At 47.0% G+C, this 26,976-nt stretch overlaps 3 protein-coding genes and 1 long non-coding RNA gene across 4 annotated transcripts in view; 1 reads left to right on the forward strand and 3 right to left on the reverse strand.

The window, feature by feature from the left end:
- The window catches only part of LOC105462369 (zinc finger protein 395-like), a 41,234-nt gene extending 24,179 nt beyond the window's left edge, over positions 1 to 17,055 (reverse strand). Inside the window, exon 1 of the mRNA XM_011708894.1 lies at positions 15,357 to 17,055. Coding sequence (XP_011707196.1) covers positions 15,357 to 15,740 — 384 coding nt within the window. The 5' untranslated portion in view covers positions 15,741 to 17,055. The remainder of the gene's footprint in view (positions 1 to 15,356) is intronic.
- A 2,368-nt stretch (positions 17,056 to 19,423) lies between these two features.
- Positions 19,424 to 20,895, reverse strand: LOC105462371. The gene is made up of 2 exons (XR_976050.1): positions 20,819 to 20,895; positions 19,424 to 20,714 (listed from the first exon to the last, which is right to left on the reverse strand). It is a non-coding gene; the product is annotated as an uncharacterized LOC105462371 (long non-coding RNA).
- On the forward strand, positions 20,832 to 24,329 carry LOC105462370 (amphoterin-induced protein 2-like). The gene is made up of 4 exons (XM_011708895.1): positions 20,832 to 21,189; positions 22,453 to 22,686; positions 22,969 to 23,129; positions 23,505 to 24,329. The coding sequence occupies exons 1-4, from the start codon at positions 20,953 to 20,955 to the stop codon at positions 24,085 to 24,087; spliced, it is 1,215 nt and encodes a 404-aa protein (XP_011707197.1). The 5' UTR covers positions 20,832 to 20,952; the 3' UTR covers positions 24,088 to 24,329.
- A 197-nt stretch (positions 24,330 to 24,526) lies between these two features.
- LOC105462372 (lipoyltransferase 1, mitochondrial-like) lies at positions 24,527 to 26,783 on the reverse strand (the record flags this gene model as incomplete). Its single annotated transcript, XM_011708896.1, has 3 exons — positions 24,527 to 26,085; positions 26,260 to 26,473; positions 26,676 to 26,783. Coding segments are annotated over 3 exons (684 nt in total), but the record flags the coding sequence as incomplete, so codon positions are not given.
- Positions 26,784 to 26,976: the final 193 nt, after the last annotated feature.

The raw sequence follows: 26,976 nt of genomic DNA on the forward strand, positions 1-26,976 counted from the left end.
TATCACAGCCGACGTTGCGTAAAATACCACGCGGCTACGACAGCGGGCTGGCACACGCTCCTCTTCTGTTACAGAGTACGTACGTCGTACGTGGCCGCCTTTCGCCCCTCTCCTGGCCCCCTTTTAAATCCCCCTCGTCATCCCTCCGTCTCTCTCTCTCTCTCTCGCGCGCGCGCGCTCGCCTCTTACCGTGTACACTATCGCGCGGCGATGCGATCCTCGCGTTGTGAGTCTCTTTATATATATATGTATATATATATATATACACACGCGCCTTTAACTCGCATATATAAACCCACGCCGCGGAGCCGGAGCTCCCCGTCGTACGCAGCGAAAGTTTGTTTTCGTTCCTTCTCTCTCCCTGCCCCCGCGCCTCTTCTCCGCGCGCTTTACCGCTTTGTCCTCCTTACCGGAATTCTTTTTTAATCCCCGTGCCGTGTGGGGGGGGGGGGGCGACCGCGTGCTCGATCCAATTCGGATTTAATCGAAACGAAGAAACGCAAACGAAAGCGATACCGGCCGGTAAAAGTCGTCAAAGACACCGCGTCGGAAAAGACAGAGCGTCTTCATATCTCGTCGACGGAGGAGGCGAAGAGAGTAGTACTCGATTAAAATATTCAATTTACTCGCTTTACACCGAAAAAAGCCAAGTTATTAAAGCAAGTTTTCCTTTAAGAACGCCGAGATATTCGAGCGTGCCCGGCGTAATTCGTCGAGGCGGCTTCGTTAGAGATACCGAGAGCTTTCGTAAAAGCGAACATAGAAACATTCTGTATTAGAGCGATCGCGCGGAACACGATGAATGAACGCGTTTAACGTCCCCGTGTGAGCTCGCGCCGGTAAGAGGAGGGTAGGTATAGACAGACCGAAAGAGAGCGCGTGCAGTGAGCTGTCTTGTTTTATCGATGAACAGATATGAAATCGCGGATATAAAAGGGCGCGTATATACATCGCGATACCAGGCGACGTGGACTGCAGCAATCTTAATTCCGCGACTCAACGAGGTAACTAAAGAGTGCATTAAGATAAACGACTTCCACACGTATACATGATGCCCGATTGCGACGAACACGGAGATAGATAGATAGATAGATAGATAGACAGATAGATAGATAGATAGAGAGAGAGGGGGAGGGGGGAGAGGACGCTTGCGATTCCGCGCGTGTAATGCATATATACATGCGCATTTGCATTCGCCAAGTTAACGAAGTGTAGCGCGAGAAGCGAAAATGATATCGATGTCGGCAGCCGGATCGCGCAGTATATTACGAGAAAATAGCGCGAGTGGTATACGTAATTACGGAACTTCCTATACTTCTTACGTCATTTTTACGGGACTTCGTGAAGTTAGTACAGAGGCGTTACATGTACGGAGAACATTCTGAAACTCCCCCGAGCGGGGTTTGCTTTTTTTATTGTTTTTTCTTTATTCTCTTTTTTATTTTATTGTGTATAGCGCGGGCTGAGGTAATGTTTCGTGATCAACGTCGAATGCGTGGTTCGCGTGCGTGATATAACACCGTGAAAATGGCAGTTTTCACCTCGTTTCTCCGCAGCCATTGCCGTGCGCGATGGCAACAAAAGCGCATAAAGCTCCCGCCGGAAGATCTGCATGTCCCAGGATTCGCGGTTTTTACGCCGCGCGCGCGCGCGTTTCGTCCCGATCGCACACAACAAACTTGCACCGCGGCACCGCGCGGTGTGCCGCGTGAGCCCGTCCGCTCGCAGGTTCTACTCGTAGCAAGAACGACAATAATAAGCGCCAATCATTCACGCTTCAGCACGCGGACTAGCCGCGAGGGAATCGCGTCTCCTTCCGCGAGGTGAAACGACTCTCCGCGCGGCACGTACTCGCAGGCCTCAACTCGGTCACACCGCCGGCGCGCAATAGGCGCCCGATAAAAAGGAAAGAGGTAAAGAGAAAAAAAAAGAGAAGAAAATCGCCGCACGCAAACGCGATCCCTCGCCGCGCGAATCTCGAACTGTTCGTCTATTTTCCCGGCCTACAATCTCGTCGCGGTGCTGCGCTCAGCGCGCATCCGCATAAAATCGCTTAATCGATGAAACGGAAGGTTCGCCGGCGGTCGCTTCGCTCGTTCGTCCCACATCGCCGAGAGACGCGAGCACCGAGCTTCGTGGTTTAATAAAACGAATCCGGCCCCGTGTCCGTCCAGAACCAGGACGGAACATCGATAAGAAACGACGACGACGACACGCCGGGGAAACCGGGATTCCGTGTGAGGCAGTAGTGAAATCTCGCTCGCGCTGTTTTCCTCCTCCCCCCCCCCTCCCCGTGATTGTTGACAGCACGCTAACAACGCGAGGCTAAAGACTCTTTCGCGCGTCGCGTTTCCTCGCCGCGGGAATTCGCGGTTGTCGGCCGCAATCCAAATAGTTTATCTCATACTTAATTTATGACATTCCGATTTATCTTATATATAATTAACCGTGTTTAAAAAAAAACAATTATTTTTAGTCTTCAGATTTACTTTGAATTTTGAATCGAACAAAGATATCAATGGAAAAACAATCATCTTTAAATGACGAGCAATCGATAACAAAGTTTCTATTCTTCATTTGATTTTATTCTAATTTTGACTTAATCTATTCTAAGGGTCGATTTAATTTAAAAATTAGTTACATTAAGGTCCATCTACAATGAAAGTAGTAAATCTTAAGTCGTAAGAAATTGACTAATCACAGTCGATTATTCTTTTCATATTCTGAACAATTTTTTACGGCTTACGACTTACTACTCTCATTGTAGATGGACCTTTAGATAGTTGGACTAGTTAAAGATGTCTAATGTTAAAAGTTTCAACGTTTTCTCAAAATTTTCGTCGCGAAAAATTATATTCACTCCAAACTGCGCAAAGAGTTCGCACGTAAAAAGATGGCTCACTGGGTCTAGGATACCCCGTGTGCCGTTGCAGTACATGACGGCGCGAAATCTGAACGTTTACCACGTTCTGTCAGCTGTTCTTGACACATTAGCGGAACGAGGCCTCGGCCAATTGCGGGCGCGCGGCGCGGCGTTTCGACACAACGTGTCGCCGTCACCGAAAAGGTTAAATTCTTCGCGTGCGATTTATCAGCACCGGCGCGGCGCGCCGCGGCGCAGCGCGACGCGGCGAAAAACCGTGACGTGTGAAAGCGGTCTAACTATGGCGCGCGCGTTTTTAGACAAGGACGGCCGCGGTGGAAGCGGCGGCAGCGGCAGCCGGCCGGCGGCGTCGTCGACGACGACGCCTCTCCCGCGAGCGTCCCTCGAGCGGACGGTCGGAACACGCGCGCGGAGCGGCGTGGCGCGGCGCGGCGTGGTTGTGTACAATCGGATACCTTCTCGACCCACTTTTCTGAGAAAGGCCCGACCTCGCTTTTCTCTCCTCGATGCAGCGAGGTACGCGCCACTTTTCCTCGCGTCCTCGTGCTCGCGCTCCGTGCGGCGTAACGCCGCGCGCCGCGCGCGTCCATTATTTAGCGACGCCGCCGCGGAAACGACGTCGAACGGCGTTGTCGGCAAAGTTTTATGCAACGTTGTTTTCTCCCGACATCCGGCGGGACAGCGCGAATGGACAGGCTGATCATTAATTTTTCCACGGAATAAGTATCTCGCGCCCGATGCTCCGCCGCGCCGCCGCGCCCGTGACGAATTTCTCGGAGGGAGTCTCCTCCCGCAGAATCTATCCCGTACTTGCGATTATCAAAGGTGGACGTTGATGACGCGAATGAATTGAAAACTACGATCCGCCATGCTTATTGTCGTCGCTCGAAATGAAAGCCGGCACTCGGAAAATCGATAAGTGTTACCCTTGAGCGATCAATCGTATAATTTGCGGACAACGACGACAACGACGACGACGACGACGATAAAGTAGACATCGTGCGTTACTCACTTCCTTCATCCACGATTGCCATGCGACGAAACCGTTTCTACACGCTCAAACACAATTTATCGTACGCTACAGAAAACAAGAAAAGAAAGGGAAGGAAAGCGAATAATCAAAGCTGACGGTCAATCAATTCGCACTCTATAAAGTGCTTACCTCCGCCGCGCGCATACGGATTCCGCTTCTCGCTAATCGTAATCGAATGAGAGTCGGAGATGGAGAAAAAAAGAAGAAGAAACGCGCGTGGTTAAAGCGAGGTGTATTATCGCTGCACAGCAAGATGATTTCCTTGCCGGCTAAGTGGAAGGAATAATAATGACCGCGGGAGAGATCGACGGCGGAGCCCCGCGGAAGCCGCGCGAGGGACATCGTGCATCTCCCTCCCTCTCAGTCCCTCCTCCCCCCTCCCCCTTCCCGTGTGTCCGATGCGTTTCCTCCGCACGCACAAGGTTACATTATCGATCATAATTTACGACGCGTACTGTATCGTTACGTCACCGACTGCTTCGTTTACGAGCCGGAGTTATCGCCGGGTGGGAGAGCGAAACGCGTCCGTGCCTCGCAGGGCACGATCAGCTGATTTCACCGAAGGCGGACGTGAATCTGAAAACGTTAAACCCGATAAGGGCTCGCTTGACGTGAAGCGAAACATCACCTTTAGCATCTCGGCATCGCGTCAAGATCTTGCCGTAGTGAGTTTTCTTAAAATGTCAGGAACGCGTCCCGCTTCAGACACCGATAATACGAATTCCTCGAATAAGTGCGATAAGGTCACGAAAAATTATGGAGTCGAGAAATGTGTGTGTGTAAAGTAAGTTATTAATATCATTAAGTTTAAAACACCAAGTCCTGATTCTTGTTTTTTTTTCCGAAAATGAGATCTTTACAATATGTTTCACGACGCGCTGAGTTTATTTTTCAAGAAGATTTATTTTACAGCTGCGCTGTTAAATTAGAGACGGCTCTTTGTCTCATAAATTCGCGAAATAATAATTTATATGTAATTATGTATAGCCTTTTTTTTCATTTATGTATAATTATACAATAATTATACGTAAATATTGAGATAAAATATACTAAATAAATTCAACATATTTTTATTCTCACTTATTTTTTTGTTTTTTACGAGAACGCATTGAAAAGTCGCTTTGTTTTCAATCAAGCGTAAGTGCTGGAGCTAATAAAAGAGCTGAGATACGCCATAGCGCTCCACTTCCTACAGTCGATATCTAAACCATATCGTGGCCGTCATAGCCACGGAACGTTTATGATCGTATTTTACATAACGCCAAGTGTTTTATCATCTGCCTTTGAGGGACAATCTGAAAACGTAGGAATTGTCTTTAAACACACAGGAATAAATTCGTTGCGTTGAATTATTATTTCGGGACGAAAAGCATCGCGGTCCGAAATTAGGTGAGCCAAAAAGACTTTCGTTGCGCCGTCGCAGCCGAACGAAGTATTCGAAGTGCTCGCGTGCGAACAACGCGACGGGGTCGTAACACGTTTCGATATGAGCGTATACGCTTATTCCGCCACACGCGCGTGGGCGAGTCAGCAGCGATTATTTCGTCCGATGAAATTCCAGAACGGCGACGACGACGACGACGACGATGACGGGGGGAGGCATACCGACACGCGCACGTTCCATTTCGCAATTCCGACTTGCCGCCGACTCCTTCGCGACCGCGACGATGTGCAACTCGTTTGAGAGGGGCCCGCGCCGCCACGTCGAGTATATACGTTTCAACGTCGCGACGAATTTTTCGAACGCGCGCTGCATATATGCACCGCACCGCCGCGACCGTCAACGAAGCCGTTCCAAGGTGATTACGCCCGGGTATGTGTTAACGATTGCGACACGAACACCAACGGCGGCGGCGGCGGTGTTCGCGGATCGCGGCGAGAAAGGGGAAGAGAAGGACTCCGAGGCCGGCCGGCTGATCGACCGGCCGACCGGTCGGCAGCAGCAACTCGAGGAGAGAAGGCGATGTTGTGCGGTGCCCTACGATCGAGTTTACGGGCGGCCAACCAGCCGGCCGGCGCGATCGGCCAGCCATGTTGTTTCCAAACTCGAATTCGAGCTCGCGGGTCAGCCCCGCCGAGAGAGGGAGAAAGGTGAACCACCACCTCGCAGCTACATAGCGGCTGCGGACGGCGTTATGTCACCCCGTCTTATCTTACCTGAGTCTTTTGGTAAAAAAAAAAAAAAAAAAAAATCGCTTCTTCGCAGCGGAATAAACAGGTTTCGATACGCGGCCGCGCGATACTCGACGCAATACGGAATCGTATCGCGGGCGAATTACGCCGGGTCGTTTGAACCGCTTCGGGAATATCGGTGACGCTCGGCTCGGATTCGAGTGGATGAACTTCCGCTTACGTCATGAACTTACGTCGGCTACAGCCGGGGGTCTTTTCAACTGGCGACCGAACGGCATTTACGACCCTTGTTGCAGCCACTCGAGTTCTTCGATTCGAGGATGTTTCCCTTTGAAGCGATCGTTAACCCGTAAACGAACCGTGTTAAGAATTTTGTTTTAAATTAAAACGCCTAATATGTATGTAAATAAGACACTTGACAGCTTAATCCACAACAAACAAATGCTTATCTTTAATTTAAGTAAGAGAGAGCTTTGCAAAAGAGAGCCAATTTATTCACTTCACAAATTAACAATTGTGCTTTTATATATCTAATATCTATCAAGTATATATATACACAGTATATGATAAGTTGAAAGTAAAAATAACTGAAGCTATTCATATAAGATAATTTCTGCGATCATTATGTGCAGGAAAACAAAGACGTATCATCGTCAGTGAGCAGACAGCTTAACAATCGCTCGCGGGTTAAACTCAACAGGGCTCAGATATTGCGAAATAATCGCAAGAACGCTCGCGAGAGAGATGTCGCAAGAAATCCTTCGGAGTCGCACCGTGACGACGAAAGAAATTAAAAGAGACAGTTTTAGAAATCGAATTCGCGAGTCCCTCAGGCGCCTAAAGCCGGGGCTCGCCGGTCTCTCCAACTCCGTTGCTCTAACTCGCGCAGCAACAGGCATGCCCGATTATATCGATAAAAAGGAAGAAAGAAAGAGACCGCAGGGCGCGGCTGTATATACACGCATGACCGGCGCGGATAATAGAACGCGCGCGAGTCGAGGAGCGCAACACTTAAGTTGCGCTAGGTGTCATAAACGTCGTAACATTTACCAGACGCGGGATCCTTTTCGGAAAGATCGAGCGCATCGCGCTCGTCGGAGATATTTATAGCGAAGAAGTAGGCAAACGCCGAATGTAATTGACAGATAGGCAGCGTCTGACACGCGTGTGCCGTGTCTCGAACATAAAATTGAAAGGTGAGTAAGTCGACGAGTTATTCCGTATTCAAGAGAAATTTACAAAAAAAAAGGAGAGATTAAACCTCTCCTCCTTGTACCTAGAGGTCGAATTTTACATCTGAGATTACGTCCACCGGTGCCACTCGGAAAGTGGCCGATCTGTAAATGCCAAGGCATGCGCAACGCCTGGTGCAACCAACGTGGACAATCCCGATGCACTCCGTGAAGACGCTTCTCTCTCCCTCCCTCCCTTTCTCTCTCTCTCTCTCTCTCTCTCTCTCTGTTTATCTTGCGCTTAGACTGGCTGTTACTCGCGAACAACGCGTGTACACACACCGGCCTGGTTAATAGCGCGCGGAGTAGATATCCGTGATCCATCTTGCGTAACCTATTTACCGACCAAGTGATGCGAGCACGTATGACATAATTCAGCGCAGCTCCGAGAAATCTCTCGAATCATCACGGACGCCGGTTCAAAACGGTCGACGCTGTAGCTCGCATTCTTACCGCACACCCGCGGCGTTAAACTCGTTCGATTTGAAAGTTTGCTCGCCCAAATATGCAATTGCAATTTCGAGACCCGGTAAAAATCTAATACTTCAAATGAAATCAAGGATGTAATCTCTTCTAACATACGCACGTTCGCGATATCTTTTCTGCTAACTTCCTGCAGAATAACGCTGCAGAAATTTAATCGCGCGTTTTGCGAACTCATCGTACATTTATAGTTGTTACACGATCAGCGAGAAGTGTGTCGATGCCCGAGGAGTATCGATAATTTATTAAAGATATCGTATGACCGGGAGCAAACTTTCTCCAATCGACAATGAGAATATTCCTTCCTCGTGAGTCTAAACAAGCCGGGGCCTCGCGATCTAAACCGGACGTTCGTTCCCTCCCCCGGGCGTGCCCGCGAAAACTCGTGATGAATCCGTGTGAAATGACGTCGTAGTCGAAGGCAAAGCCTCCGTGATGGATTTTCCACTTCCAACCTCGCGATAACCTTGACAAGAGGGAGAAAGAGAGAAAGAGATTGGCCACCTGCCGTCGGCGGCGAGAGTAACTGGAGCGATGAATTATACGTTGGATATCATCTTGTGGCTGTCGGCAGCTGTTGAACGGACGAGGAGCCCACGAAACGAACACGGCGACGAATCAAACAAGCCGGCGGCTTCCGCGGATAAGCGGAGAGAAGCCACGGCGAAAAGCAAGGAGATATTAAAACCGGGGGCCGCACCGCCAGGGAGATAAGACGGCGTTATTTGCCGGAAGCGTTAGCCCGGCGCAGATAATGTAGCGGCCCGATTGCGGCAGTTTACGGAGAAACATCCGCGCGACGTACCGTCACGCGCGTCCGCGTGAGCGCCAGCACGCGCAGAGCAAGTGCAGCGCGCGGTCGATCAAATATTTGTTACGCTAATTTCGTAATGCTTGGATATCGGCCGGTAATTTCCCCGCTAATAATGCACGGGTAATGCCGTCCAATTGCTATAGTAATGCGCTCGTGGCAATTTCTACGGTATGCATATTCATGTATAGCTTCTACATCAGATACTAGGTCAATGACGAAACGAAGTATCAGATGCGAATGCTATCGAGGCTACCGATCCACGGTGTCATTAGAAGTTACAAATCAAGCGGATTATATAAAGGTCGTCGAGATATGTTACTTTCAGTAATCGTCGTGTCTTTTAAAAGAAGTAAAACAGCAAGTTCTGAAGCGTTTCGAAAACCGTGCGTCGAGTTGCATTGAAGATGCAACCTCATGTACTAATAAAGCGACACGTTATTCAAGTTATCACTGAGTTTCCTATCGACATCTCAATCTCGCGCGCACCGAGACTCGTCAGGTCCGTGGCCGACGCCACGTCGGCAGACGCGAGATCCGCACGCGTTCTCCGGAGCGTTGTTTACGTCTCGCATCACCGTAGCCGCACGCGCGCGCGGATATATTATAATTGAGGCCAGTTCGGCCGCGGCCGGCGCGGCGCGGCGGCCAGCCGGCCGGCCGGCCGGTGCCGCGATGTCTATCTTTGGATCCACGCACGAGGAGTGTGTGTATACGCGCGCGCGCACGCACATGATCTCTTACTCAATCGGCTCACGCCCGTCGTCGCACTGCATGCACCCGCACCGCATTCGCGCTGCGCTGTGCCGTGCCGTGCCGTGCCGTGCCGGTGACCAGTGACACCGTTAAACGCGGCCATTATTTCGAATGCTGGTCGGATATTTCCGTGGCGCGTCCCTAGATAGTGCCGGCCGACCAGCCAGCCGGCCGATCAGCCAGCCAGTCAGCCAGCCAGCCAGCCAGCCGGCCGGCCGGCCGGCCGGTTGGCAAGCCGGTCGGTCAGTCGTTCGGCCGCGCGACGCACTCACGACTTTCCGCGAAACGAACGCACTCCCACCGCGTAGCGTTCCGCGCGCCGCAGAGTTCCGCCACCATCCCCGTCGTCGCCAGTGAAATGCACTCGGAGCACAGCGGTGCTCAGCCGAGTCCGCTTTTATCATCGCCTCGACAAACAACGAAACAAGACGCACGAGTATATCACTTTGCAGATTTTGTCTGATAATATGGAAAAACGTTAACATCGGGTGACATTCAGATTCGAATTTAAAAAATGTGGATTTAAAAAATCTTCAATATTTCTCTCTCTTTTTTTTTTATATTCTTAATAATACTCAGAAAATAGGATATAAAAATGAAGCATTAATGCCTATATTTAAACTCGAAAGATTGATATTCTCATCGGATTAATTCCGGAGCATAAAGATTTATAATTATTCCTTCAATTCTTTCAATTTCACTTGATTCGATTAGCTTTACTTTTTACTCCGTTCATTTATCGATGAAAAAAAAACGACATAAGTTTTATCGTATAGAAAGTATAGAAAGTCTCGGCGTGTTTAATTATAAATTTAATTTTATACCACCGAAATTATTTGACATGTAAATTTAATGCAGAAATTTAAAAAGGTTGTGTACGCGGGCGTGTTTGCCTCCTGCGCGAAAAGTACTTCCCACCACCAGAAGCGCCACATAGAGCGCCCGGCCACCTTCCCGTTCGCAATGAAATGCGCGAGTCAGCGGCGCTCAACTCCGTCCGTCCGTCCGCGCGCGAAACCCATCCATTGGCGTCGGCGATGACGTTTCACGTGTACATTTGCATGAGTCAACCTATGCAAAACTACGATTGATAAGTCAACTACAAAGTGGAGATCTACCTGCACCTGCGTCGGGTGGGAAACGTGATGAGTGAGATCGAACGGCCTAACGACGCGCTTGTCGTCGAGAGATCTCTTGGCACGGAAACACACTGTATTAGTCATTCCCCCAGGATGCCGGGCTTAACCATTGATTTGATACGCACGTATTTCGCAATATTCGTGCCCCTCACCTGCGCACATATCGCGTTTTTACAGAATGGATAATTAGTAATTGAAAACGGCGCTATTGAATTTCCATATACACTTCCATATACGCGCTTAAATTTCAAACAACACACCGCGGAACGATATTTTTCTTCGCGGTTCCACGCGGTTTAACGCGCGTCGAAAAAAATACGCATATACGCCACACGATCATTTACGTCATTAACCTTTAGCTCAGCTGCTTTTACGTCATTAACCTGACGGACTGCACATCTGTTCGAACAAATATTTTATTTCCCCGTCTCCGCCGTCGTCTCCTTTCGCATTAACGAAATGAGACGCGGCGTTTTACACTTCGATAAGTAATCGAAGTATAAATGTTATCCGTGACAACTTATGTTTGTGTTAAAAATACTATAGGCTTTAATAGAGAAGGCGATAATTCGCGAAGTTACGCGGCATCTCGAAAGTGCACAGACTGCACACCTATGTAACTCGGTTGGCGCGACCAGTTAAAGGTTAATGGTGAATTAACATTTCGGTTGTAGATTGCGCGGCGTATACGTGCGAATGTGCACGGGGGAAAAAAAATACCTCTATCTCTGCGTATGAAGCTGTTGCAGTGTCGAGAGAAGATATTACAGAAAGCGTACGGAAGCCTCGAAAATTACCGCCTACACGCGTATTTACACTATCGAGCAAACATCCGTCACTATTTACCGATTCACGGTTGAGCGACCTTCGGCGTCGTTAAAAAATCCGTCGCGCACACGCGCGCGCCTCTGCCTGCGCGGCGGTAGATTCCGCCTATCTATATTACACGCGTAAACAAAATGCCTATACGAATCGTTTGAGGGGATCGTTACTGCGCGCCTCGGGGAAGTTCTATCGGGCCATTAATCGCGGCGCCTCGCGATTAAGAGTTACAGGCGTCGACGAGGCCGGGGCATTAAAACCTCTCCGCGATTCCCGGGGAAATCGGTGCACACGCCCACGATCGACGCTTTTGCACGCGCGCGCGCGCGCGGAACGCGCGTAACGGAATTCGCGATTCGTCGGGTCTCGAAAGATCGTGAGATTTCGCAAAAAGGAGAGAGAAAAAGAAGGAGGGGAGGAAGAGGAAAAAAATCACATAACGCTCTCGCGCGTTCGAAGACAAAAATCCGCGGCCGGATACCCGGTAATAGCAGCCTCCACGCGACGTTACTACGCGGCTACAAAATATCACGCATTTGTCGCAGGAATTCGATCGTAAATCATAGACGTGCTAACGGTCGGCCGGGAGCGATCGTCGAAGCAGCGCCGCGCGTCGTGCCGCAATCGGGAGCGGGGGAGAGGGAGGGGCGGCAGAGGGGAGGGTGACGGAACGGAAGAGGGGAGGGGGAAGGGAAGATACAATAAGAGTCGCGAGGAGAGAGACCGGACGCGCGGCGCGGAGCGGCGTACCGCGCGGATCCGGTTCGTTTTTCCACGGCGCACCGCGGTTTCTGCGAAATGGAGCCGAGCCGTCGGTCACGCCTGAGCTGCCTAACGGAGGTAGAGAGATATTGCGTTAATGCGTTCCACGTGGGGTCACCCCGGTAGCCGGTGCACCGGCGAGTACTACCGTATCCGCTTCGCGCGCGCAATAGAACCGCGCTCGCACGGACGCACGAACGAACGAACGCACGCACGCACGCTCACGCCGCACCGCGCAGCCCGCCGCCGCCGGCCGCAGTGCCTCTCATTACGAATCTCACCGCGCCCACGTAGCGGTATCGCGACTACGTACGCGTATTCCTCCGGCACGCTTCACCGAGCGTAATGGTGGATGTACGTATTACTCGAGAGATAAAAAAGAAATCCCATCCTCCCCTCTGCTCTCTCGCTCTGTCAGAAAATTCCGATGGATGAGTACAAACTTCGGATGTTGTTAGGGATTGGCGAGTATCACTTGTAAATGGGAATTAAGGAGAGGATTAATCTATATGGATCGACGTTATAAGCTTCCCCCAAGCGTTACAAATATCGTATTGTAAACCATCAAAACCGATTAGCCGCGGGCTAATCGTTTACAGAAATAATATCTAATTTAATATTTAATTTATAACAAATAATATTTATACGCATAATAAATTATTACTGTTACGAATATTTCACATTGTTCAAGCAAATAGCGTAAAATAATTGTTGGAACTGATTGTCGGAAAAATTTATATTCTTCAACGGTTTATCCTCTCCGTGTTAAACGGCATTTCTCGCGGCATACTTGCGCTGCAATTTCGCGAGCGTGCAAAAATGGACGCGGCGCGGCGGGATGGCACGTAATTCGAGTCGGCTCCGGCGAGAAAATTGACGTATCGCGCATCGTGTACGGCATCGTGTGACGTCAACGACACGAGAAGCGTTTCCCTCTGTTAACCCACTCGTTAACCCGTCCGCTTATCGACTTTCAATTTTACCGTCTCAAGTCCGTGGCGAGACGTTCCTTGGCCCGGCTTCGTAAATTCACTGCATTTGGCACGGCGACATCGATATTGATAGCGCGACAGTAGATAATATTGCTCTACAAAAAAATCTCTATTTTCGCTATATCGATTTATTTTATATTATCCAATGAATGTGCTGTCGCGTTTCTCATAACAATTTTATAAAATAATTTCCATCGCCAACTGCTACAATCAAATTGCAATTTATAAACCAAACTTCGATTTTAATGTCTGTATTTTTACTTTAATAAAAACTACAAGAAAAGAGATAAACAGTTATTGCATTTGACAAAATCTACCTTTGCTTAAAAAAAGAAACAGAAGATTAAACTATTTATAGATTAGGCTATTTATATTTCCTCAAAGAATTCGGAGACGCATTATTGATCAATTTAGAATAGACAGAGTCCCAAACAAAAAATCGGTTTATCGATTTAAAGAAAAGGTCTTGAAGCGATAATTATCTGCGTTATCAAGTCATTTGTCATTTCTCTATCATTATAGTCATCTTCCGATGGAGAAGATAAACGTTGAAATGTTTGAGAATTCACTGTGCGTTGTCACCTTCCTGAAATTTCTGTCGCGAGGAAGCGCAAAGGCTTTTCCACCGAAGAGGTGGAAGGCGAGAGGCGAAACAGGGTTAAAGGTGGCGGCGGTTGGATTCTCCGGTGACGGAGCCGGCGTTCTACCAACGCGCGCTCGAATTGGGATGCAACGCGTGACGAGAGGTGAAGCTTTTCCCTCCCTCGCCACCGTCATCTATCCCGTGAACGCAAGGGAAAAGAGGGAGCAAGAGAGAGAGGGGGGAGGGGGAGAGGGAGGATCACGCTCATGCGCACCGCGTAAATGGGGCAAGCCACTCGATCGTCCACTTTAGGAACGGGGTCACGAAAATTAAATTTTCTGATTAACGACACACGCGCGCATCGGCGTCCCCATCGGCGTCCGCGCCGACGTGTTTCACGACTCTTCTTTCTTTTTAATAGCTCGCGTATCTTTATCCCACCGTCGCTCGGCGTGCCTCCCGCGTTCACCCGCGATATAAAGCCCCTATATACCGCCGCGCTGTACTATCCGTATACCGGATTCGATCGGTAGAGATGCTGGGCGGCGCTGCCTCCAGATCGGCGCGTCTAAATCGACGTCGATGTCGAAACGCCGTCGTTTCGTCGTCACGTTAGGGGGAATCGCGTGCATGTGTATTACCTGAACGAAATTAGATCACGTTCGGATTCTGACTCGGATCCGTTGACGTCGTCGGACGAGCGTGTAACCGCTCCGCTCCGCTCCGGAGGAGCCGGGGCGTACGCACGATCGTCGATGCGATTTACGAGCGGTTTAGCGTGCGCGCAAGCGCGCACGGCTCGCTCTCTCGACGCGCGATCGTCTCTGTCCTGCGCGTCTGATGCGCGAACGAGAGACGAGAGAGAGAGAGAGAGAGAGTCCCCGGGATATGACGCCATATCTCGTACGCGCCGCGCGCGAGCACGCCCGATATTACGCCTTCGATTCGTTTAATCTTCTTAAGGATCGTTAACCCGCTACGCGCCAAGAATACTCCCAAATAGCGTGGTCTCGACGCGAGATCTGTCGACACCCGGCACCGGGCGTGAGCGACGCGCGCCGCGCAAAGTCGCGAGGCTTTTCCCTTTCGAATTCGCGCTTTCGCGGAGGCGAAACGAAAACGCGAAGTTCCATATTATCCATCACTTTCGGTCTCCCGTCGAAGCTCTCTCGTACACGAGCCACTCGACTCGTATAAGTACTTACGCAGCTTTCGGTTTTTTTTTTTTTTTTTAAGAACGTCGCGTACCTATGTCGCGCAAAGTCCGAAGTTAGCCGAGTGAAGGAGAACACCGAAGGTACTTTTTTATTGAGAAAATTGGCGCGCATGCAATTTCGCTGACTCCCAAGATTTTTCTACAGATAGATTTTAAACTTCAGCAAATATCTTGAGGTCTTTTGAAACTCAATTTATGGCACATCTACGATAACGAACTCGCCCTCGTGGGCACATTTATCGTTCGAATCGATAAATGTGTGTAGATATATATAAAAAAAGACGGTAGCCAGATTGTTGAATATATATATATATGTATGTGTCTAATAAAATTTGCAATTTAGAATTTCAATTTCACCGACGTACAGTTCACCGAGTGGCATCGATAAAGTTTGACCACTTGTCACACGTGTGCGTCCGCGCGGCGATCAGAGGTTTGCGATACACACGCACACGCACGCACACATGCACGCACGCACATACGCACAATGTAACTTGCTGACGGACTCACCTCCTGCCCGTTCGGGGCAATGACCACGTCCACCTCGTCGAGATGCTGGCGATGCTCCGTGACCTCCGCGTGGATCTCCCTACCGTTGTACGTTAGATAAACCTTCTGACCGGGTACCAGCCGCGCGCCAGTGACGGAACCGAAGCCCGGTCCGATGAGATCGCGGTCCGAGTACTCCTTGGGGCTCGGCGGGCTGCCGCCCGTGATGTCGAAGCGCACGGAGTACAGGGTCTTCCCCGTGACGCTCTTCTGGCCCGGCGACTCGGCGGTCTGCGGCGTTTTCACGGCGCAAATGGCGCCGCTGTAGTACTTGCCGTCCTGACCGGGAGCGCACACCCTGGTGCCGATTATGCTGCGCTTCGCCAGCCTCTTGCCCGTCGACATTATTCGCGGCTTCTACCGAGCGACGCGATATCACTCGATTTCGCGCAGATCAGTAGGATCCTTTTGTCCCTCTCGCTTTATCTTTTCTCTCTCTTCCTCTTCGCGGCGGAGGATCACTCGATCGTTCCCGACGATCGTTTTCTCGCGCGGAGTCCCGTTGCGCGAGGCACTCGTTGGACGAGCGACGCGACGCGAAACATTCACGCGACAAACACTCTGTGTTCCTTCACGTGCACCTGTCCACTCTTCTTCTTCTTCTTAATCGCCTTTGGATTTTCGATTCTTGTTGAATCAGAGTACCACGGTTACTTCCGCGGACTTCGAAAGGGGGCCCGACGTCCAGACGCGTGTCTCGGCGTGTTGTTGCAAGTCCAGGCAGTACAGATCCAATGAGAGAGATCTGAGAAAGGGAATCTCCCTGTTCCAAAACTCAATACTGTCCACTCGACTGTCCTGCGACACGTCTCGAGAGTGTTCGAAGAGAACGCTCGTGAACGCACGGCGAACGATTCACACACGCACACACAGACCACAGGAGTCACGCCGGGCGCAGGGAATGCCAGACGCACGCGGAACGCGAACAAGTTCAAAATTCAAAGTGCAAGAATAACGCGCACGTCTGCGAAACTCAATGGTCGCGATGCAACGGTTGACGACACGTATAAGCACGCATGCACGCGAGCACGCACGCACGCCCGCCCGCACGCACGCACTCCCGAAAGGAAGGCGTCGATCCCTTTAACCACGCTGGCCAACGTCGACCACGTCGCCAACGAGCGAATTCCCAAAGAAAGGCTCGCTCTTTTCCTCTCGCTCTCTCGTGGCCCGCTCTATCCCTCTTTTATCCCGCTTTAGGTCATCGTACCGAACAGGCTTTTTTCCGTCACGCACCAATCCACGCCGTCGTGTACCTGCCACCGACGGCGGTGGCAGTGCTTAAAACTCGCGGGGGACGGGGGGGAGGGTACGACGATCCCGCAGGGATCTCGTTTTAAACGCCGAAGGGACGCGGCGGCCTCCGTGGCCTGAACACAGAACTCAGCGTATCAACAAAGCGGCGTGCACCGTCGCCCGCGTTCGTCACGCCGTCCGCATATTCGAGGCACTTCGTGATCGATTCGTGGCGATGCGTTGGCGTGCACACGGCTGACAGCATAATAATACGTGGCTGACGCGCGCCGACGTTAGACGGAGGTCCGGTGCTAGACGGCGTCCTAGCCGGGTCGTTAGACTCGTACGTTTAGTAGCGATCCGCACGGGAGAAGGACTCGCGGCGCCCGACATGTGACGCACAGCTGAGCGACCGGGAGGGACTGAGGACAGACTGCCAAGCGGCTTTCACTGCGCCGGCCGGCCGCCCGCCCGTCCGGGAAAAACAGCTGATAGATAACAACAAAGCCACGTGACCCGGCCTCGAGCGCCGATTGGCCGCTCGCGCTGACCTACTTACTCCGATTGGCCCGCCGCCCGGACAACGAGACGAACGGGAAAAAATCGCAGGCTTAGAAGCCTAGGCAAAGAGCGCCTGCTCGACCAGACGCTCCACTCCACCACGCTCTTCCGCCCCCCCCTTCCTCGCGCTCTCACTCTCTCTCTCTCTCACTCCCGGCGCAATTTCCCCTCGCCGAGTTCCCCCTCCCTCTGTCCCGCCGACCCCTCCGCCAACGCCGACGGGCGTGCGCCGTGCGTACTCGGCGCTCGCCGCCGACGCCGCCGCTCGGCGTTCCCGGTGTTTCTGGCGAAGCGACGCCGACTCGACGATCTCGCACGAATACCCCCCATTGCCGAGATGCGCTCTCACGATCGCTTTCTTTTCTACGAGCCAGTTCGTTCGGACGAATGAACGACAGGGTGGACGGCTCTTTTAATCTTGATCCTTAGTCATGGCGGCGATCAGCTGTTGCCGACGCTACGCACGCCCGGACGGTTGTTTTTCGCCGTCAGCTGAGAAGCCCCGGTGACGAAACCGACGCGAGCGGCCGAGCGCCGTTGCGCGGGGCAAAGTCCTCGCTCCGCGAGACTCTCCTGCCGCCCGCCCGCCCCCCACTCTCTCCGCCCCCCTCCCCCTCCCCCCGGCGATACCATACTGCGTCGTGTTCCTCGCGAAATACGTCATATTTCGGCGAAAGTTCGCTACGGGGTACCATCTGCACGCGCATCAGGCGCCGAGACGATCTCGGCTGAGCTCCGCGTCGCGTTTTCGCAGAGAACAACCGGGCTTTCCGCTTCAGCTGTCAGTGTTGCTCGGCCATTTTGCGTCAGCTGAGTCGCCCGGTGACGACACAGTGGCGAGTGGAGGGTCTGCGCGTGCCGAGAGGACGCCGGCGTCTCCGATCCACCGAGCGGAGTGTGTTGCCTCTGCCAGCGGTAGACATTTGCAAAAGCTCGCCTCGAAGCGCACAACGACGGAGTGACAAAAAGATACACGGGACATATTCTCGTCCGTCATGCATAATACCGTCCTACTCTCGTCGTTCGTAAAGGGAGCGAGGCGCCTTACGTGTCGGCGCCTCGCGTCGAACCGACCTCGCGACGTCGCCGACGTCGGCGGTGCCGTCGGTGCCGAGTATATGTATACCTATACATGTACAAAATTGCAGGCCGGCAGTATCTGGCTGGCGGCGCATGCGGTGAAGGAAGCGGAGGAGAACGCGCGTCAGCTGAGGGCGCCAGCGGATGATACGCGGAAGAGTGGATGGTCTACGAGAGCTGGGGCCGGAGATGAGACGACGCTCTGTTCCGTTCCCGGCGCGTCCGACGCGTAGTAAAACGCGCTTGTTTTTTCCTCGACATCGATGCCCGCGGACGGACGTTCGTCCGTCGAGCGTGACGCGGGGGTTCCGATTCGTTAATCGTCCCGGCTCGATCCGAGATCTCTTCCTCTCCCCCCTCCTCCCCCCCCCCTGGATCGATCGGTTCGGGCCGGCGTCGATTCGCGAAGGTGCGGGATCCGCCGCTTTGCCGGACGCGATCTCGTCATGGCGGCGCGCGGAGGACGCGACGCGCGATGAAAATGGCCGGAAGATGTTGCGAGGGGGACGGTCGGACGTATGGGGAGAGGGGAAGAGATGGCAGGGGGGGGGGGACGGAGAAGGCGGACCGGCGAAATAGAAGGCAACGGTCCACGGCGTTCCCAGCAGCCTATCCTAGATTTATTTCCGTGGACGTTGCGCAATATATGCGCGCCTCGTTGACCAACTCGGTAATCGCTGACCCTCATTATAAGTACGGAGGAAGGATAATGAACGGTCATACCGTGCCGTGCGCCGAAATCCCCGACTCCTATTGTCCCGTTCGTTAACTCGCCGCGAGAGATATATATCCGTTATCTCGATATCTCGAGACTCTTTGGCAAACAGTTAATTTAGGTCTGTCGTCGCGCCACTGCGACGAACGTCCGGAACGTCAGAAATTCCCAGGAAGCGAGATGTTTGTCAGCGGATTCGAGTAGAACATTCCGACAGATTGGCATCAACTGCGTTTGCATTAAGCCCGAGTTCCGCCAACAAAAACCGAATAGAATCTGCCACTTCGTGGCCATTCGGATGATGCATTCCATTTAAATGATTACGAAATGGCAAACTCTGCGCTCCGTTTCTTCACTCGATCTGTTATCGTTTTTCGCTAGCAAATTCTATTATATTGCTGTTGGTATTCTGCTGAAAAAAAAAAAATTATTACAGTCACTTTGTAAAATCTCTTTTCGAATGATTTAATTATATTACATTCACATTTATGTATAAGGTGTATTTGCATAACATAAAAAAAAGAGAGAGAAAGAGATTTATCTATACAAACATGATTTCTAAATTTCTTTGAATTTGTTAATAGTAGATAACATAAATAAGTATATATATTTCGTTGTATATTTATACTTGTAAAAAACCCGAGATAAGATTATTAGCTTCGAAAATAGATCTATCGTTGCCGATAATATTTTGGTATCACAAGAACAGACTGTCGAAAGGGCCACAACGAAGCGCTAATTTGTTTCATAAAATTTCTTAGACCGTATTGAGCTAACTTGAATGTACAATTTCATTATCATTACAATTAATTACGAATAAATAAAACTGACTACAGAAGTGCATTCAGAATCAGTTTTCCAATCATCGTTGAAATTGTAATCTCGATGCAGTTTGAATAGCAATGCCTAACAAACAAACCGCGAAAAGCTGTTGTAGAAAGTACAAAGTCAACACATAATTTGAAAAATAATTTAATTAAAAATTAAGTTTTTCTCTCCGCGGTTTTTTTTTATTTTTTTTTTTTAAAGACGAGGTTTACTCGCGATACGTGGAGAAGCAAGAGCGGGATCATCAACGTAACTTCAACGTAACGCAAACGTTTCTCATCCTGTGTGTGCCAAAAGTTGGATGCGTATACGTAACGTCGGCGCGCACTTTACCGCACCGGGAAACTTGGGGAAAGTTCGCACTGCTATTCCGCTAAAGCCGGGCGAATGTTTTTCTCGGCGGAGAACCGCGCGCCGGGGCCTTATCGCGGTCGTTCCTTTCGGTTTGCGGTGGAGGCACTTTTTTCCTCGAAACGTCCCGTTTTACGATCGGACACGCCATTGTTCGCGCTCGGCGAGCATACTTCGCCGTTCCTGGTCAAAATTCGCGAACATAAGGATACCCTCTAATTTTCTCCCCGAAGAGGACACTGAATTGTAGATATAGACGATTCGTAGATAGACAATTCGAAATTTCTACAGAGGAATGACAAAAGTCTGCGATGAAAGTCTGCAACGAACGCGTCCGCGATCGCGTTTCGAATAAGTATAATTTTTGATCGCTGCTGCAGGTAAAAAGAGTGACGGTCACGTATAAATATCGCTCTCAAAATTCCGCACTCAACCTTTCGGCCCCGACACTTAGTTTCGCCTTTCCCGATGGAGTTTGATAAGATTTCTCCCTTCTTCCTTGGTATCTCTCGGTATAGCTCGGTATATACCTCTCGCGCCGCGGATTCCTGGAAAGCGTGCGATATGTTAACAGCGGGATAACACAATTGCGGTATGACGCGTCGCAATGTACGCGCTTCGTCATCCGCATACACGCTTGGCGCATACATACGGCTACGATAAGATTACGTCCAGTACACGACAGTTTCGTGCCCAGTTAAGACGATCCGACATTCGGAAACGCGAAAACGGTGAGGGAGCGATAATGACGGACGTCGAGACCGTCGAATTCGGCTGCTCTGCATCATGACGCGCGAGGCTGTCGGGACCTGGCTCGTCGCCCTCGTCCTCGACGCGGTCGCGCTCGTCGGTGTCTCGGGATGGTGCCCGTCGTTGTGCGTATGCGGTACCTGGTACGATTTGCAGCACGCCTCGTGCACCGGACGCCATCTTTATAGCATTCACACAGGTGCGCCGAGCGTAGTGCAAGCCCTGGACCTGTCGAATAACTCGATATCCATTTTAAATAATTACGAACTGGCTGTAAGTATATCGTGCAAGAAGCGTACGTGCGTTAACAAAAGACTCGACCAAGTTCGGGCCTCTATTGAGAAAATACAAATATATTCGACAAAATTTACCGTTCTCTATATTTTGTACACCTGAAACTAATTTACTCATCTCCGACAAATTAAATTTATATATTCTTGAATCTAATTGTTGCTAAAAAAAATGTTTCGTTGAAAAAATTCTCTTTCATTGTTATTCTTATTAATACTCTTTGGTACTTTTGAGCCTTTTGTCAAAATGTTTCCGAACCTCCGGTTTGGGAGAAAGTTCTAGCTACCTGAGATTTTAGCTGACCATACACTTGGCTTTGACCATCTAGATTATCTGAGGAATTCATCAGTCCGGATGTCATAAAAGTTTCAAAGCGATAAAGAAGAATATTTCTTATTCTTAGCATTGCTTTTAGTAAAAACTGAAAGTACTGTGACAATAAAAATAAATGAATGTATTTTATATTTTAACATAAATTCAAGTGTTGATATAAATATTTATAGTTTTCTCTGTACAGGATGACAATCGGGAAGCTGATGGTGAAATAGTCGTCATTTTGTAATGAAACTGGACAGAATGGAATGAATTAACCAATACTTTGCACAAAATATTTATAATATTTATAGTTGTTAGCATGCAGAAAAAAAAATATTTTGTATACCTGTAAAAAAGCCGAAAATTCGGCCCAATTCACGGCACAGTAATATATGTATAGTTGACGACGTTAATATGAATAATAATTTCCGTAAAAGGAATTTGCCTGGAATTATTTGAAGATATATAATAATATTATTATTAATATAAAATGATTAATACTAAATTATATATTATAATAGTTACTATAATTAGTAATTATTAATACTGAAAAGTGTCTATTAAATATAAGTTTTCAAAAGCGATTTGATTTATTATACAAATTCAGACGGTCATTATTTCATATCACTAAACCAGCTGTATAACCATACAGCGAATTGTTAGGCCTTTTTTTAAAATTATATTTATTAATTTCATGTGCATGTATTTTTTTATGCTATATGCTAACAAGAATGATAAATTTTTTGTATATTAGTATAGCATTTAGTTCATTCTATCTACTCATTGCAAAACATTCATTTAATTTCTCGCAATTTTTCGATTGTCATTTCGTATACACAGCTAAAATTTCAAATAGATTAATTCTGGAATATATTAATCCTATATAGGATACGCTCTCTCATATATTGCAATATTTCTGTTTATTTTTAGGAGGCAGGGCTGACGAGGCTTAAATATCTCAATCTGTCTATAAATGCAATTGGCGAAATTGGTTTAAACGCTTTTAGTGGATTATCCGAATTGACGGTTTTGGATCTATCCCGAAATCACCTTTACTATCTCTTGGCGGATGTCTTCATGCCAGCGACGAGTTTGCGAATTCTACGATTGTCAAAAAATAATTTCAATTCTCATGTACCGAAATTGGAATGCCCCTGGCTCACGGTAATAACAAAAATATATTAATTAAGAATCGCTATCAATATTACATTTACAATCGATATTTACATTGCACATTGCATCCATAATATTAATGTAAATAACGGCTTAACGTTTTGCAGAAATATTTACTATGAAAACATTACTTTGATGTTAATACTCACGAAAATAAAATTGTATTTACTTTGATTGAAGCCCATTTCATTAGTTTAATTATAGCGATTTATAAATAATTCAATCGTATAGAAAGATGGCACTTTCGTTTAATTTAAAAATTATTTTACTTAGGAATTGGCTCTGGACTCGTGTCGAATTAGCCATGTACCGGTGGACATGTTCATTGGACTCTCGCACCTTCGTACCCTTGATCTTTCAAATAACTTGATGATTCAGTTGGACACCGTCGCTCTGGAATCATTACAATTTTTAAGAAGATTATCTATAGAGGGGTAAGACGATGATCGAGAAATTTGACACACAACTTAAAATTATAATTGTTAAATAATTCCTTTTAATCTTACATAAATCTGTAATTATAGACATAATTTCAAGACTGTTTATCAGCTAAGTAATATAATTCAATACGCAATATGTTTAATCTGTTTATACGCGATGTACACTTATCTATGAAATAAAAAATGAATCATAAAAACAGTTTACTCATATCTGCTTTCTAAAAATTAGATTTATAATAATTTGATAAATGAAAGCGTTCTCAGATCCTCGCCGCCGTATCGCGAAGTCATGCTGCGATCGGAACTTTGTCGTAACATATCGGCATTACAACAAATTTTAATAATAATGTTTTCTAATTTTTTTTTCAGAAATCCCTGGTCCTGTGATAAGCTTACGCATGACTTGCAGACGTATTTGACCCGCAGAAGTATACAATATCATGCAGTATGCGAAAAAAGTGCGGAGCCGAAGAAGTTTGAAAAAATGATTCTCTACAATCCACGAATTAAGTATGAGAAGCGTCGACCGATAATAACCTCGAACTCGATCATCAAGAGAAACACGACAAAGTATCCTACAACATCAATACCGGCACATGAAAAAAATACAGTTGCTCGTGTCAACGCGAGAGACGTGACGAACTTTGCGAAAGCATTGAACTCCATGTCGCCGTACTGGTTCCTCGCGATCGGATTTCTGCTCGGTATCGCGTGCGGCATGCTTAGTTGTTACGTTTGGCTCACAAGGAAGATATCTTGTTGTCGCGGATGCCGCCGACAAACCGATAACGACGCTCAAAGAGTTTCGCTGCTGCAGAATCTGTGGCAATTTGAGGATTCTGCCCCAAATGATAACGCGATATCTTGCCCTGATACTCCACCGCCGCCGTATCGCGAAGTCATGCTGCGACCGGGACTTTATCGTAACATATCGGCATTACAACAAATTTAAATAATAACGTTGCCATAAATAATACGAGATACATATAAGGTTCCAAAGGTAAGGGTAATTACTATTGTTGTTATACGATTGACTCGTCGCTTTGAAAGTTAGTGCACGGATAAGCATGCTGCATATGTTGATAAGACCGCAAAGAGATATTAATGTTTTGCGAAAAGTATGATAGACAGTGTGATATTGACTTTATTTTATAAATTATGGATTTATAATAAAACTACTTTGCACAGAGAAAACTCTGATGTAGATTATTTTACCAAAATTAAGTAAATCGTTTTAAAAACTAAGAAGCAAGAAATTGTAATAAATATTTTAATAATAATTAAGTCAAACTGGACCACTATGTGAATAATAAGTAGATAAGTGTCAAATACAATCGAAACTGAGACTTGATAATATTTCTTTGAAATTTTAAATACATTTTCCAGTTATATAAACTGTGAGCCGAGTATTATTAGACTTCAATACAATCATAAATTAAAACGGGAATAGAATAGAATACCTATTTATTCCAGATTATACAAGCTAAAAAAAGAACTTACATTTTTTTTATCCGCACATATACATCCATCTTTTCTACTTTTTTTTAGCACTTAAGTTCAAATCTTATAACTAACATATGTCACCGTAATTAAAGCTGAAATAGTAACATCACAAATTATACTGATCATTAATTTAATAATGACGCTAATAAGCATTTTCAAACTGCAAAGAATTCGCTGGCTAGGGTGATAGTTTTCACAATAAATTCTTTACAATTTTAAGATGCTTATTAGCATCATTATTTGACGATCAATTTAACTTGTATTACTATTTCAGTTTATTATAATTGCGTTTCAAGTTTCACACTAAGATCCAGCAGGCAATTTATAGAACTAGACAATGTATTCAAAATTTACATAAAAATATTATTAAGATCCAGCTTTAATCGCATTTTTCTTATAAGTATTTAAACGATTAATTTAAATTAATATTTAAGTAATATAAAGTAATTTAAACGATAGTACGCATTAATAATCAAAAGACGAAAGACACATGCCCTAATAGATGGTGCCATCTTTTTAACACGATTTTTGAACATATGTAAATGTCAAGATTTATTTCAATATACAATTTTATTTAAGTAATGTACAGATTTAATTTATAAAATATTATATATATATATACTATATATATATATTACAAATCAAAATTTTTTTCGTTACAATGTCAAAAAGAAATAATTCGGATTACTTTTAATAGTACATGCATAAATCAATAAATAGTTAATGAAAGGACTCCAATTATAGAAAACCTAGTTTAGTTTATAATAGTTAATGCAAAAACAATAGAAAATTAAAATATGATACATATTATCTCGATAATATCAATGATGAAAAATTAGGCAAGATGTGCATTTTATATTATCACATTCTTAATCAATGTTTAGATAATAGTGGTAGATATGCTATTGAATAACATATTCTTTTTATTTTTTGCGCGTTGTATATTGTTATATATGTAAAAAATATTATAGGCACGTAATGTGTTATATCTGTACATATATAATACAACATATTTTTAACACTAATTATTCTCATTTGAACACAATAACGTTAGGAGCAGAATTGTGGTTGCTCGAGACTTCGGATCATTGCAGCGTAGCCTCGTCAAGCCTCATATTATTTTCATCTACGTTTTGAAACGTATTTACGGTGACGGTCTTACCGCCGATCGCGGCGATTATGTTTTCCGTTACTTCATGATCGTATTTCGTGCCGCGAATGTTACTAATCACGCTCGCGTCTTGGGTGAAGTCGGTCGACACTAATCCAGCGGGCAAACTCATTCTGATCTCCTCTACCATACCGTTCTGCACCTCCAAGCTCAAATTCAGACGATACAATTTACCATCGTGAGCGGGAAAGTCGAGCGTGCGGGTAACCGTAAATTTCGGGGTCTTGCCGAAATTCCAATCCCAAGAACGGAACTCGCTGGCGAAGTTATCAATTCCTGCGTAACACCAATTTACGAAAACATCTTAAATCCGTTATCGAACGTTTGTACACGAATTTCGTACACTTGGTAATTTCCATTCGATAACAAAGATAGGTATAAAATTGTTCAAATCTTAATCGTATCTTCTAACATATTTTTCAAATAATACGAGCTGCTTTCCGTACGTACCAGGGAACCAGGCTTCCGTTGGATTGATAAACTTGAATCCCTTCTGTTGTTCCACCAGATCGTATTTTCCGTCTTCGAGAACGAGGGCTTTCGTACGCAGATATTCCCAGCCAATAGCGGATAAGAGCTTATCCGTTTGAATATTACGGTTTATATCGAACAAGTTTTTTATTGGAGAGCGTACAGAAGTCGTCGCATTTGTGACGATACCATTCTAAAAGTGTATTCACTCATTATATCCCTTTTTCTTTTTCTTTCATACATAAATCACTGAAGCTATCTTGAACAAACAGTAGCACAATATTGATACTCGATATATTGCAGCGCTATGGAAATGTGTTACGATACAAATACACATATTTTATGAGAAGATACACGCGTGTGTATATATCAGCAATGTGGAGAAAAAATCTTACCTCTTTCCTCTCAAGAATCGAACTCAGATTGGCTTTGTTCACGTTGACCAAGAGCGTGCAATGATGATAAGCATTCGGTTTTCCCAACTTCGCAGCTGTTCCAGATATCTAATGGCATTGTAATTAAAAAATATATTATATACCTTGGAAATATTAAAAATCTGTCTGCAGTTTTAAAAAAGTCTCGAAGCAAAATACAATTTCGCAATTGATCGCTATAAAATCTATTTTTTTTACTACACGCTCGTTACATCATTCGTGTCGAAATGTTCCTCGCGTCAATTACATAACATATCGATCG

This window comes from Wasmannia auropunctata, unplaced genomic scaffold, assembly GCF_000956235.1.
Source record: "Wasmannia auropunctata unplaced genomic scaffold, wasmannia.A_1.0, whole genome shotgun sequence".
Taxonomy (NCBI): Eukaryota; Metazoa; Arthropoda; class Insecta; order Hymenoptera; family Formicidae; genus Wasmannia; species Wasmannia auropunctata.

Coding starts and splice junctions, on each gene's coding strand:
- LOC105462370 (XM_011708895.1), top strand. CDS start 20,953: ATGACGCGCGAGGCTGTCGGGACCTGGCTCGTCGCCCTCGTCCTCGAC. Junction 21,190..22,452: donor TAAATAATTACGAACTGGCT/GTAAGTATATCG, acceptor GTTTATTTTTAG/GAGGCAGGGCTGACGAGGCT. Junction 22,687..22,968: donor TGGAATGCCCCTGGCTCACG/GTAATAACAAAA, acceptor TATTTTACTTAG/GAATTGGCTCTGGACTCGTG.